Genomic DNA, 14,155 nt, shown 5'->3' with positions numbered 1-14,155 from the left:
TAATGTAGTATCAGCAGATACATTTTAAAAGTAGGATAGATAGTTCATTTAAGAGAGTTTTATCATCAGTGTCTCTGGTATTCAAGTGAAATAAATTAAGTTAATAGGGAAGCTCTTTTATAGCCTGTCATGGAAAAAGTACATAATTTTTGTCACAATTTGCATGTGTGGAGCTGAAAGAACAAACGATTAACAACATTTATTCTGTCATGTTCTCATAAAGTTCCAGCTAATAGGGTATAGCAAATTGAATTTGACATGAAATGATTGTGGCTGAGAAATACAAACTTCCCTTTTTTTTTTTTTAAGATTTTTATTGGGGAAGGGGAACAGGACTTTATTGGGGAACAGTGTGTACTTCCAGGCCTTTTTTCCAAGTCAAGTTGTTGTCCTTTCAGTCTTAGTTGTGGAGGGCGCAGCTCAGCTCCAGGTCCAGTTGCCGTTGCTAGTTGCAGGGGGCGCAGCCCACCATCCCTGGTGGGAGTCCAACCGGCAACCTTGTGGTTGAGAGGACGCGCTCCAACCAACTGAGCCATCCGGGAGCTCAGGGGCAGCTCAGCTCAAGGTGCCGTGTTCAATCTTAGTTGCAGGGGGCGCTGCCCACCATCCCTTGCGGGACTTGAGGAGTTGAACTGGCAACCTTGTGGTTGAGAGCCCACTGGCCCATGTGGGAATCGAACTGGCAGCCTTCTGAGTTAGGAGCATGGAGCTCCAACCGCCTGAGCCACTGGGCCGGCCGAAATACAAACTTTTTGACGTGAGCCGGGGGCCCTGTAGAACAGGAGGCACGAGAGGGTTTGGGAGCTTCGTAGGGTCCCAGTGGCTGCTTGACATCCTCATTCTTGCTCACTGATTTGGGAGCCCAGAAGGAAAGGAGCCCAGCTGGGAGATGGCAGCACCTTCTTTCCCACTTGCTGCTCAAGGTGGAAGGAGAGTTGTTGGGGGAGGGGAGGGCCTAGTGCCCCCCCCCCAGCTTCTGGAAGTCCTCGCAGACCATGACTGACACTCACAGTTCTGTGTTCAGCTCTCACCAGCCTCACCTGTGCATTGGGCGCCTTGCTTAGGTTTCACGAGTGCGCCCCTTTGCAGTAGGATATTTGACCTGCCCCCGGCTGTCTCCAGTGCTCCCTTAAGGTGACTAGTTTCCACCGTCGCCCACTTCTTTGTGTGCTGACGTGCCTGTCTTCCTCGAAGGTCTAAATGTAAGGTACATCTTTTCTCAGTTCTTCCACATCCACGCTGTGGTGACTTGGCAGGCAGGGTGGTCTCGGCCAGAGTTGTGCTGAGCACGTCTGTAAGGTCCAGGGCCGTCGTGGACCTCCGACAGCGCCCCCCACAGAGACGAAGTAAGCAGTTACAAGGTGGGCTGGTTAGAGGGCGCAGGGAGCCCCAGTCCTCTTCCTGGAAGGGACACACATGCTTCTGATTCCACAGGAGGCCCCAGTGCACACCAGAACCCGAGGCGTGGTGTGTGTGAAACTGCTATTTCTCTTAAACTGCAGTTTCTCATAAGCAGGGCACTACACAAAGCTGCCAGTGCCTTCACTTGAATTATGTAGCCAGATCGTCTTCCTCCCGCGTGGGCATGCCAGGCAGCTTGGTGGAGCATAATACACCCCGACCTGTGGTCTCAGGATCCTTATTGAAGACCCAAAGAACAATTGAAGACCCAAAGAACACTTTTGTTTGTGGGTTGTATCAATATTTTATCATATTGCAAATTAAACTGAGCAATTCAAAAAGTATTCATTTTATAATCGCATTAATAGGTCAGTTACATGCTAATGGGAACATTTTTAATGAAAAATAACTTTTCAAAAAAATGTAGTGAGATGTGTTATTTGACATGTTTTGCAACTCTCTCTGATGTGTGGCTTGCTGGAAGACAGGCTGGAGTCTCCTGTCTGCCTTTGCACTTAGTCTGCTATAAGGCGTTGTTTTGGTGAATCTGTATAAAGGAAAAACCACCTTTACCACAGGCATGTATTTGGAGAAGGAAAGAGTATTTTTCGTAGCCTTTTCAGATAGTTATGGACAGTATTCTTTGATAGTACACCAAAACTTGACAGGTGACACTGTCTGACAGTTTAGTGTGATGTGGATTTGGAACCACGTCAGTGAACTGTTTGAACTTTGTTTCACTAAAATGCGTTGGTGTCTCTTGCACTTTGAATGGATTTTGTAATATTTTGTTAGCTGCTATTATACAGGTCTCCCAAATGTTGACTGACTTCATTACACAGTATCGAAAATTCACATTTGTTACAATTTCCATTGCTCTCATTGGAAAAGTCTTTAAGTGTTTGGGAAACTGTGAAGCTCTTTTGGTGGCAGATATATGTTTTCCAAGAGGCTAATTTTTGCTTGAAAGCCCGGATTTAATCATCGGCCAAGGAACAAGCTGTGGTCCTTGAATTGATAGACATTTTGTTCATTTTTTAAGAAAACAGCTGCCACATACCTGGGTCTGAACAACCACGGTTTTTCTGTTGGTGGTTCTTGCAAGTCAGTGGTGTTCCATGAGGAAGTGTCAAGTTCAGCTTGTAAGACAAACAATTGCACAGGTGCTTTTCCTAAGAGAGTAGAAGTGCTTTATGTATACTTCCTGTTTCACTGTGTGGAGTGTTGTCACATGTTGAAATTCAGTAAAATAATTGATTTTATTGCTTCATCTAGGATATTCTTAAGTGAAACCAGCCTTTTTAAAAAAAAACTGAGCGTGTGGCAAAGACACGAGCACTGCAGTGCCCCTGCCCGGGCCGTGCTCGCTGGGAGCAGTTTTACCCACATAGCTCGACGCCAGCGTCACTGAGTGCCAACACAGTAGAAGAGGCGTGGAGAGTCTTGGCGTTGTCGGGACCGCAGTTTTGACTTAATGGACCACCTGATGGGGGTCCCTCGGGGTTGGGGGATAATGCTTTGAGAACCTGCGGTGTGGACTTCTGAGTCTGGAGACAAAACCAGTATGGAGTGCGGACTGGCTCCATTTTAATGTGCTGGCCATGGGACCTGAGGGACACCAGTAGCCTTTCTAAGCCCTGGTCTTCTCATCTGGAAAGGAAGACGTGGGCTTCTTTGATGGATTGGTGTGGGGACTAAATGGGAGAACTAATGAAGTGTGCCTTCTGTGGTGCTTAGCGCATAGTAGGTGCTGGGGAGGGCCATTTTCCTTTCCTCCTGGAGATACAGGCTCTAGCCAGGCAGAGGTGTCTTGCTGCCCTTTCTCACTTGCACTGCCTTGCAGAGGGGAGAAGAGTGGAAAGGGGGCTGCAGAGCTTCCTGGGCTGTTTTGTGGGGAGATCTTAGGTTCTCTGCACCCATCCACTCTCTGTCTGACCCAGTGTGGTTTGAGCTAAAGAGCCAACTTCGCTGGCAATTAGCAGGACCTCTTGTTGCTCTCATTTCCTGCGCATCAGGGCCCTTCCCAGATAATCCTGGTTCTGCCTCAGCTCTCAGGGCCTTTCACAGCTTGGAAGAGTCTCAAGGATGAGGCCGTTTTTGCTACTTGAGCTGTGCCCTCTGTGAAGACTATTGGCTCCTTAGTTCATACCTTCCTTACTGCAGCACTGTGGGAGTTAGCTTTCAGAAGAAGAGTTCATGGTTTTGATCTGCTGCTGAGGCTATGTGTCCAGTCCCGGTCTGTCTGTGGGAGTGCCCTTGCCAACTCTGGTGCCAGAGGAAGAGTTATCTGCATTCCGGGTCCAGAGCTGCCGGCAAGGCCTTTGCACCTGCAAAAATAAATTCCAAGTGGAGTGGCCCTGTGTTTTCAATGGACCTTGTCTTCTCTCTGTGGATGGTCACACTGGATTTTGGGTACTTATCTCGCACATCCCAATTTTAGTAACCTTTATTGGTAGCTAGACTCGGTGTTGTGTGTATACAAGCCCCGAGTCTTAAAAAGGCTTCTCATTGATTACTTTATGTACTGAAGAAGCCTCCCAGCAGGGACCCCTGCAGCTCAGAGCGTTCAGGTGGGTGCTGTGGGCAGCCGCGCTGCCTGGCGATGGCGTACACTGGGGCACTGCCATCTGAGGTGCTGTGAGATTTTAATCGACTTCCTCTGTCCCCAAGATTGAAAGGAGCCCTGCACCCCCAGATGGATGGGGGATGTTTGTATTTTTACTCTCCATCATGTGTGGTTCTAGAAGAGATGTGACGGTGGGCCTGGGACGTGAGATGTGAACCCGTTTCCTGTGGGAGTGACTGGTGGGGCAGGAGGGCCGCCGGGCCGCGCGTGGCTCTTCTCTTCCTAACATGGTGACCCTGAGCAAGTCACTTCACCTGGTTGAGCTGCAGAGTCTTCCTGTGTGAACTAGGGCTTAGGACGCCTGCCCCTCCGCCTGCTGTGGGCGAGTGGCTTGTGAGGCTTCAGCGAGGGCCGGGGACGCCCGGAGGCGGTCAGAGGCAGGTGTGGGGGCCTGGCAGGTGGAGGAGGACAGCCTGACACTGGCAGGGCCCCATGTGAGTCCTTGGCGCTGTGAGCAGGGCTCCTCGGCAGACCGCCACGTTGGAGTGCTCGCTCCTGCTCCGGGCTGTGACCGCGAGCACGGTACTTAACCTTTCTGTGCTTCCGGTTTTTCATCTGGAAATGGCATCCAAAGCGCACCTGCAACAGTTTCTACCCCTCAAATGGGATTAAATGGGATCATAGTAGGCCTCTGGTTTCTGGTACGTGGGAAATGCTCAGTCCACGTTCGCTCTTTTCACGGTCAGGACCACAGGAGGCTTTTCCCACACGCGAAGATGTTAGGTCTCAGGGAACTCAACTAGATAGATGGTGTAGCCAAAGCCTGTCGCAAATACCAGAGTTGAAAGCAGCCGTTGTTTAATGGGCGGGGCCTAAGAAGCCCGGTAGAACAGGAGGGCACCTCACTCCGTGCGGTGGGTGTCACTCATCCAAGGGGGGCCTTTATGTGAGGTTCCTCTGGGTTCTTCAGGAGAAAAGGGGGGTGTGAGCTGCTGGAGTTTGCTCCAAGCTGTGAGTGTGCTGGTTGTGAGAACTTGGTAACATTTCATGGGCAAAATTGTATTTTAAGCCTTACCTTGACTTGGGAAATGGGACAGAGAGAAACAAAAACAGTTCCTTGCATGCCTCAGATTATTCTCCTTTAGTCCCTGAAGAGACCGTTGGGATGTTTTCTTGAGCAAAACAGGCATGTGGTGTTTGCCTGGTTTACCTGTTCTATAAGGCCCGTGAGAGACACCTGTGATCAGAGGACGGGGGCTCAGAAGACCTGGGTCCCAGCTCTGCCACTCCCTGCTGTGTGACCTTGGGCAAGTCCCCTCGCTTTTCTGGCCCTCAGGTTAGAGACCTGAAAAGTGGAGAAGTTGCTGGTATCTTGCCCTGCTCACTTCCCCCAGGGTATCATGAGGCTTAGATGAGAGAACCCTGGTAAACTGCTTTACAACCAAAATACAAGTGTTAATAAATGGCTGCTGGTAACCAAGCTCTGACCCTCCTAATGAAATATTTTCTTTCTCAGTGATGTTACAGCCTTTCGATTATGATCCCAATGAGAAAAGTAAACACAAGTTTATGGTTCAGTCTATGTTTGCTCCAAGTGACACTTCTGATATGGAAGCAGTAGTAAGTACTGAATGCTTCTTATTTTTTTTCAGTAATTAAGAAAAATGTTAGGTACAGAATTGTGGGTGCATGCATTTCAAAATGTTTCAGAATTGTTTTCAAAGGGGAATGGTGTTTTCAAGGAGGTTTGTGCTCTGACTGCCTTTATGGTTTTCTAAAACTTTGATTTTAACATTTTATGTAACTTTCCAGAATACTGTTCTTTTCTGACTTTCATATCTTAATTTGCTTCAGCCGTTGCTTGTTCTAATGGGTTGTGTCTTGAATGGTTTGAGGATTCTCTCCCTTTATCCCCCATCACGTGCTCCTGTTCATTATGGGGAATGTTTCTTCCCATGTCTTTCCCATCCCCCAGAACCCAGAGGAATGTGAGAGTGGAATACTAAATGGCCTTCACCCCTTAAGAGTTTTTTTTGGGTTCTTTTGGCTTGGTTCTGATAAGCATGGTTCTTTTTCTTTCTTTTTTTCCTTTAGATTTCTTCATTTTTTCCCCCTGCTTAAATACATGTTTAACTCTGTCTCCAATTTTGGCAAAAATAGGATGACTTTATTTTCATAAAATAAATAAGTGATACTATATTACTGATTTTTCTGGCAAAAGATGATAATGGAAATTCCAAAGTTAGCTTGTTAACACATTTGAATATATCAGGGGACATTCTGGTGCTGAGTGAGAATCACAGTATATGGATCAACAGTCCAGGCCGCAGTGCCAGCTGGGGTGATTGCCTGCTCCTCCCAGTTTGGGAAAGAAGGGCAGGAATGCCTCCGCCTGTGCATTGCTTGCCAGCCTGCCAGCCCAGACTAGGAGACCGAAGTCGTCCAAGGAAAGCCTGCGAGTCTGAGTTGGCCTGACTCACACTGCACTGCAGTTTTTCTCTTTCAGAGTTTACATGAAGGCCTGTTTCTCGCACAGCCCACCTTTGTGTCCCAGGGTCACCACACAGCCTTTTCTTTTAGTCTTGGAAAAGTATAACTGACCATTTTCATGGGTGTTGAACTTTTGGGCAGGGAATGAAGGGTAAGCCAGATATTTTTGGGGTTTGAGAGAGATCAGTGATAATAGGCCATCTTCCTTTTCCTAAGAACAATTATTGAGGCATCCACTGCTTTCGCTTTTATTTCCTAGAACATGATGTGTCATTTCATGTTAATTTGTATGAAAACAAAACGTATGGCAAATACAAAATGTGCAACACCCGAGAAAATGTCCTGTTTGGCTTTGCTGCATGGCTTACTGAAGAGAGCAGGGGCTTGGGTGTCTGGGGGTGAAGCTGAGGCCTCCTCCTCCTCATAACTGGCCTTGCGCAGTTTTCATTAACTCTGGAGGGTTTGGTCACCTGTACAATGGGGGTAAAAACCTGGTGCACACGGCTGTGGTGGGATTCAGGGTGTAGCACACCTGGCCCAGTGTCGGGCCGTGGCTTTACTTGCGCTGTTGGCAGGCCAGGTGCTCTGCACAGTAACGGCAGCTCCTACTTCCTTGTATGATCATTTTTATAACAGTTGAAGAATTTTTTTTTATATGAAATGTACAGTGTATGATTTTTGGAAATATAAAAATGAGCAAGAATTAAAAAGTTACCTGTAATATCTTTATACTTGACCTAACCACTGTTAATAAATGAGAGCTTTGTGCTTTTTCTTTATTTTAAAATATTTTTTTATTTTGATATACAGAAATTTGAAAAAAATGGTAGTACCAAGACTACTCACATAAAACCTTTACCTAGATTTACCATTTACCATTTTGCCACATTTGCTCTATCTCTGTCACAGACTTTGTTTTTTTCTGAATCACTTGACTTGAGACGCAGACTTCATGACACTTCACCCCTAAATGCTTCCAAACAAGGACAGTCTCTTACACAGCTGAGGAAATTACCATTAATTTAATAATACTAGCTAATCGAGAAAGCCATCGACAGCATTGTTTCAGAAATGACCTTTAGTTCTTGTTCTGGTAGAATATCCTCAACCTTTCTTGTTTTTCATGACTGAATCTTTTAGAGTCTAGATCAGTTGACTTGTAGAATGCCCCCCATTCTGGATTTGTCCAATTATTTCCTCATGATTAATTAAATTCAGGTTAAATGTTTTTTGGCAAGAATACTCCATAGGTGATGTCACGTATGCATCATATCGGAAGACATTTAATGCTGGCTGGCCCTCTGTTGGTGACACTAAGTTTGATTACTTGGTTAACATGGTGACGGCCAACTCTCCAGTGTCAAAGCACATTTGCCCTTTGTGGTTAAGAGGTAATCTGTGACATTGAGGAAATCGGGTGCTTGGCGACCATGGGCATATCCTGCCCACCAGCAGTCTGTCACCACTGGTTCTACATCAGTGCTGAGCCTTGCCTGATGCTGTGCTGACACATGCACGCAGGTGTGCACGTGGGTACACACGCATGCGCGCGCGAGTGCGTGCAGAGGGACAGACTTAAAATAGTGTTTGCAGCTTCTTCACCGAATAGTCTGTGGATTCTCCCTGTGTAATTCAAAGCTCTTCAGGATGATTTGAATGACATGCTATTCCCTTGGCTGGATCTGCCATGGTTTATCTGGCAGTCAATCCCCTACTGTTCGACGTATTTGTTGTTTCCCATTTTTGGCTCTTGGTACGTGTGTTGCTCTAGCTGCCTCCTGCATGGTCCTGGGGCAAGGGTGGGGGAGTTTGTTCCTTTTCTGTATTGTAACCTTCCTCCTGTGCTGGCCTGCAGTTCTCAGAACACCCTGAACGCCCGTCCTCCACTGCCAAAAGGAGGAGTAAACCAGAAGCGCATCCTCCCAGGACATGGATTTAGACAGGAAGATGTCCGCATCGGCTAACCGGAGGGCTGGTCGGCCGCAGGGAGGGGCTTCCCGCTACTGGGCTGCGTGGTCTTGGCACCATGTTCCCAACCGCGCCCAGACAGTGTGCACTCGCTCTCAGAAGGATGTGCCCGCCCAGCAGGTTCCATTTCTGAAGGAGAGCCAGTGATCGCTGGCCATCCGGATATCGTTCAGAAAGTTCCCCTTTGTTCAGTGGTGGTCCTCTCTGTTCCGGGTGCTCCCCAGACCAACGACAGCAGGATCTTTGGGTCTTGAAGGAGTCAGGTGCAAGACCCGGATTTGCTAAGTGTGAGAAATAGTCAGGAGAGCGAGTGTGTTTAATCTTGTCATGTTGAAAATAAGGAATTCTCGCAGACTTAAGTTCTTTATTTGATATACATCAGGGTTTCTCATTAAGAGTGTTTTTCTGAAATTGTCAGTTGTAGGAAGAAAATGATTCTTCTAGCAGCTTTATAATATCCTGATTATTAAATTTAAATTGTTTTAGTGGAAGGAGGCAAAACCGGAAGACCTTATGGATTCAAAACTTAGATGTGTGTTTGAATTGCCAGCAGAAAATGATAAACCAGTAAGTATGTTTCTAGTTAACAATAATTGAATGTTACAAGCTGATACTTATTTGCATACCATCTCCTACAAAACCAAGACTGAAGTTGGCAAATTATTTTCCTTCTGATGTATGAAGACAAAAATAAGCTGAAGTCAGCAAATAAGTGTGCCCTCGTGAAGTCAGCCTTTGAAAGACGTGTGGAAAGACAACTATTTAAACAGTTTTTCCCCCTGCAAAGTATACCCTGTTGGCTGTGGAAATATCATAAATCCCGAAGAGCGTCTTTGACTTGGCAAACTTATAGGTCACTGTTAAATGGGGTTAAGACTAAACGAGGGAATAATTTGCCGTTTATCATGGTGCTTGATAGACAGGTGGTAAGCACTTAGGTTTTGTTTCATAAAGTGCTTCCTGGAGGTTTTCCAGCCCTGTCTTTCCCGCAGCACCACCTTCCCCCAAATCCCACCTCCTCCTCCTGTCAAACCTGCTTTTAGAGTAGGATTTCTCACCCTCAGCACCTTAACATTTGGGGTTTGGGCCAAATACTCTGCCATGGGGGCTGTCCTGGGCCTTGTAGGATGCCTGGCCTCCACACACCCCCTGGTGTGACACACAGAAGTGTCTCTACACACAGCCAGATGTGCAGATGTGCTGGGGGCCAGTGGGGGGGTGATGGGGGAGGGGGGGCCCATTGGGAATCGCCTCCTGTGCCGAGGGGCTGAGGGCAAGGAGCGACGCCCTCCAAGCTGCCTGCTCACTTTTCTCGGTGTGTAAAACCAGGGCTACGCTTGTCATGGCCTCACTTGTGACCAGTTGAAGACAGAAGACTGTATCTGGAATGCTAATATAGACCTCCCTTCAACCTAGTCGGAAAAACTTAAATTGTATTAAAAACGCAGTTTGAAATACAGGCAGAATATTAACTGCCCTGGCTGTTAATAGCTGGATTAGGACATAGGGATGCTCTGAGCGAGTGTTAGTACCATCCGTAATGACCTGTAGGAACGCCGCTGATTTGTGTCAGAACTGCTGCTTAGTATTCTTTCTGCTCAGTAATTGAGCGCTGTCGTTATTCTGTTCCTTCGAGTTGTACATTGTGTCCTGGGAAGGTCAGTTTTGAAGGTTGTGAGACCTGTATTCTGGTCCTAGCTCTGATACATTAGCTTTGCAGATTGGATCCTTGCCTCTCAGGTCTCACTTGTCTTCTCTGGAAAACAAGGGGTGGAGCTACGTAGGTGGAGAGAGGTAGATGGGTAGTTCTGTGTGCTGCATAGAACTCCCAGGGCAATGGTCCCCAGTTATTTTATTCCCCCAGCACACCTGAGCACCTCCACGTCCTGTGCCCCCCCACCCCCACTGGCTCATCTCCAGGCGATCTCAAGAGGGTATCACAATACAGTCTTGGCAGGGAAAATGGGGTGCAGCTTCCTCAGACTGAAATGTTGCAGACGCTTAGCTTGTCTCACCTTCATCCCAGCTTCCAAATTCTAAGTTGGTGAAATAAATCGCCCTCTGTGTCCTCCCTGTCTTCCCACCCCCGCCCCGCCAGTCCTGGGGATGTTCAGATCTTTGTGGTGACAGTAATTTGTGGTTAATAATTCCTGAGCTTGCACAATTACAGTATGCTAATTTTTGCATGGCAGGAATTGGATAGTACAATATGCACAGGCCTCTTTCTTTGAAGTATTAGTCTCAGCCAAACTTCATTATTTGCCCTTATCCATAATTTCTGGGGCCCAATTGCTTTAGATTATTAAGATACTAGATAAAGTGATCCATTTTTAAAATAAATGTGACATATTACAGTGTGGATGAAGCGCTACCACGTGTGGTGTTTGCTGAGAACTACTTTACTTTGCATAAAAAAAGTCCTTTATTACATACTTGGTGACACTTGGGCTTTCATTTATTTCTGAACAGCATGATGTAGAAATAAATAAAATTATATCCACAACTGCATCAAAGACAGAAACACCTACGGTGTCTAAATCTCTGAGTTCTTCTTTGGATGACACTGAAGTGAAGAAGGTGATGGAAGAATGTAGGAGGCTGCAAGGTGAGCTTCAGAGGCTCCGGGAGGAGAACAAGCACTTCAAGGTAACTACGTTTTATTTTCTGGTCATCTACAGAAAACGGGGCCTTTTTCACTGGGGTCTTGGGTGGGGCATTGATGAGCCCCTGAATTTGTGGGGTTGTGTGGTGTTTGCACATTTTTCTCCTGGGGAGAAATGCCAGTTTTCGTCAGGTTCTCAAAAGGGTCCTTGAACCGTCCCCCGTCTGCCACTCGAGAATCTGTGTCCCTTGAGCAGAAGCGTCTTAGCTATTTAAACTCTTGTCCCCTCCAGGGAAAAACAACAACAACCACCCATTCTCCATTAGTGTAAATGGAAAATAAATTTTGAGACTAAAAGTAAAGCGGCAGTGGTTATCTGGAATTCACATTTTCCAACCCCACTCTATCCCCACTGGATGAGAATCTTTTTTTTTAAGAGGGTAAAGACTGACCTACACTCTATATTTTAACACAGGTATAATTCTGATTTTTGAAGATTCTAAATAGGTCTGGGCAAAAGGCTCTCATCAGACTGTGAACATGGTAATGAGACTGGAGATGGGAAATTGTCAGAGTAGAGAGGTGCAGATTACAGGAGAAGCCCGAGTGTCCCGCTCTGTGGAGGAGGCACCGATTGGTGTTGGAGGGTCAATTTGCACTGGGTGATGGAGGGAGGCAGGGTGCACTTCTGTGGGCCTTGGCGGCCTGTGGTGGTATGGAAATGACTGTCCAACTTGAAGAAGCTCTGACTGTCAGTTAACTGCGTCTCCTGGACCTCCGTGGCAGAGACCTACCTCTGAGCCGCCTTCCGGCTTTCACAGTATGTCTGTTTCAGGCACGGCACTGAAGAGAACATTTCTGATCATCTGATCTTAGGAACTTGGGTAGCAGCTTAAACTCTGAGGCTGATCTGTTCTCTTCATCTTGATGGTGCCACCCAACCATGTAATAGGTTTTCGCTCTTTAACTACTGTAGCGCCAGGTACATGTAACAAATTCATTTCCGTTGACTTGCCCTTCTCTTTGTTCTGACAGTGTGGTCGGTACAGGAGAATGACAGTGTCCGGGAATGGCACTGTCTGTCTTTACAGGACTTCTGATTTGCCTCATTCAGTACCTTGTTTTAGTATAGAGTAAATTAAGAGGCTGACACTTCACTTTTGGGCTAAAAATCAGAGATACGCCTAAAGCTTCTTCTTGGAGTATTTCTCTTCAGAAATAGAGTTCTGTGCTGTTTAAAGTGATAAATAGGTAGAAATAGCTTTTATATAAGCCCAATAAAATAAATGCTGTATTTTGCTGTGCCCATTTTTTTTGAAGTTAATCGAATAACACTAGTCATTTATCACTGTGCAGCGATATTGGCCATGCCCCATGAGCAGAATATCTTTAAAATGTTATCAGACCAATCTTGACACTAGAAGATTCTTTATCCTGCCAAACACTGATTTCTTGTTTTGTGTTGTTTCATTCTTTTATCTGGCCAACAAATTTCTGGTGGCCCTACCATGTCCCCAGCACTGTGGGCACAGACACGAGCAGTCCTGCCCTCGAGAGCCCCCATTCCAGGGGTACCAGGGAGACAGACACAAACACTGACGTGACCTGACAGCCGGTGTGATGAGAGGTCCCACAGAGGGGGCCACAAGTGCATGGAGACTCAGCTCGGTGGGCTGCCTGCCTGTGGTCTCCAGGACCTATTAGGCATTTGGTGGGTGTGAAGGAATTGAAGGGAAAGAAAAGAAAGTGCAGCTGGTGTGTGGGGTATAGGGGTGAGCACACAGGTAATTAGCCAGCTGCTCCGTGCGTCTGGGCCAGAATAGAAAGGCCTTGCCGCCTGCCCTGTTTGGGAATGTAGACTTGGCCTTGGGGGCAGTGAAGGAAGAAAAACGTACTGTTCCTTACACACCTGTGTGTGTGTGTGTGGGGAAATGTGGCCAAGTATCTTTACATAGATGAAAAAGAATGTTGCTTTGTTGGGAAATCCATGCAATAAGTAGAAAATATTTGAGATGCATATATCAAGTCAAGTCACATTTCAGTATTCCAAATATCATGTTACTTGAACATTATCCAGTAGTTTACATGTAACTCAACAGATAACAACTATGTACAGAGTTCTACATTTGAAAGCTTCCAGATCCCCCACTTTGTAGTTTCTTTTGATTTTTATATTCCTGCCTTGGGATGCCTCTCATTTCAGAAATCCGTGACTTGATTCGGGAAGCCTGTTGAGCAGAGGGAGGAAGGACAGAGGGGTCGGGTTGGATGTAGGAGAAGAGGAGCAGCTGGGAGGCTTGGCCAGGAAGGTGGGTGGGCCAGGCTTGACCCTCTAGGGCGCTTTTTATAAATCGTGGGGAACCGAGGAATGCCTGCTTAGGATTGTGGTGTAAAAAGGTAACTAGCAGCTTCGTGGAGAATGGATGGAAGACAAGAGGGGCTTCTGGCAGTATTTCTTAGTGGCCCCAAGCCAGTCCCCTTGTAAATGGGCTTCAGAATGGGGAGGTTGGACCATATCGTGGGATCCGAGTTCAGGGGTGCAGGCTACCTTGCTGAGCTGTAAGTGACGCCGCTCCTGGTGCCTCGGATTGGCTCTGAAACGTGCGTTTCCCCCGCAGGAAGAAGATGGACTCCGGATGAGGAAGGCGGCACAGAGCAACAGCCCTGGCCCTGCGCTGGCCATGGCTGGCAAGGAGGAGGGCCTGAGCAGCCGGCTCCTGGCGCTGGTGGTCCTGTTCTTCATCGTCGGGGTGGTCATAGGGAAGATCGCTTTGTAGAGGCCGCGAAGACGCGGGCCAACCGGTCGGGTGACGGCCCGCCATGGCGTGGGATTTAAATTTATCATAACCGTGTACACAAAGAAATTAATGTATGATGACATCTCACAGGTCTTGCCTTTAAATTACCCTCCCTGCGCGTGCGAGTGGTGCGCGCACACGAATAGAACATAATATAACGATCTCTTAGAAAGTTACAAATGAGTAGTCAATGATTGGGGGAGAAGAATGATCTTTGTTAATGACAAGGGGAACCATGATTAAGTGATAATGGCATGTTGTAAATGTCATTTTAAACATTTGTAGCCTCGGTACATGTTGCTGGATTACCTCTCTTAAAACACGACACTC

At 46.9% G+C, this 14,155-nt stretch overlaps 1 protein-coding gene across 1 annotated transcript in view; it reads left to right on the top strand.

Annotated features, from left to right (window-relative positions):
- The window catches only part of VAPB (VAMP associated protein B and C), a 47,636-nt gene extending 33,729 nt beyond the window's left edge, over positions 1-13,907 (top strand). Inside the window, exons 3-6 of the mRNA XM_033094749.1 lie at positions 5,484-5,587; positions 8,912-8,992; positions 10,895-11,071; positions 13,646-13,907. Of these exons, the coding sequence (XP_032950640.1) occupies positions 5,484-5,587; positions 8,912-8,992; positions 10,895-11,071; positions 13,646-13,804 (521 nt within the window). The 3' untranslated portion in view covers positions 13,805-13,907. The remainder of the gene's footprint in view (positions 1-5,483; positions 5,588-8,911; positions 8,993-10,894; positions 11,072-13,645) is intronic.
- The last annotated feature ends 248 nt before the right edge of the window (positions 13,908-14,155 follow it).

Source organism: Rhinolophus ferrumequinum, chromosome 23 (assembly GCF_004115265.2).
Source record: "Rhinolophus ferrumequinum isolate MPI-CBG mRhiFer1 chromosome 23, mRhiFer1_v1.p, whole genome shotgun sequence".
In the NCBI taxonomy this organism is placed as follows: domain Eukaryota; kingdom Metazoa; phylum Chordata; class Mammalia; order Chiroptera; family Rhinolophidae; genus Rhinolophus; species Rhinolophus ferrumequinum.
This window is presented reverse-complemented; position numbering and strand designations above follow the sequence as displayed.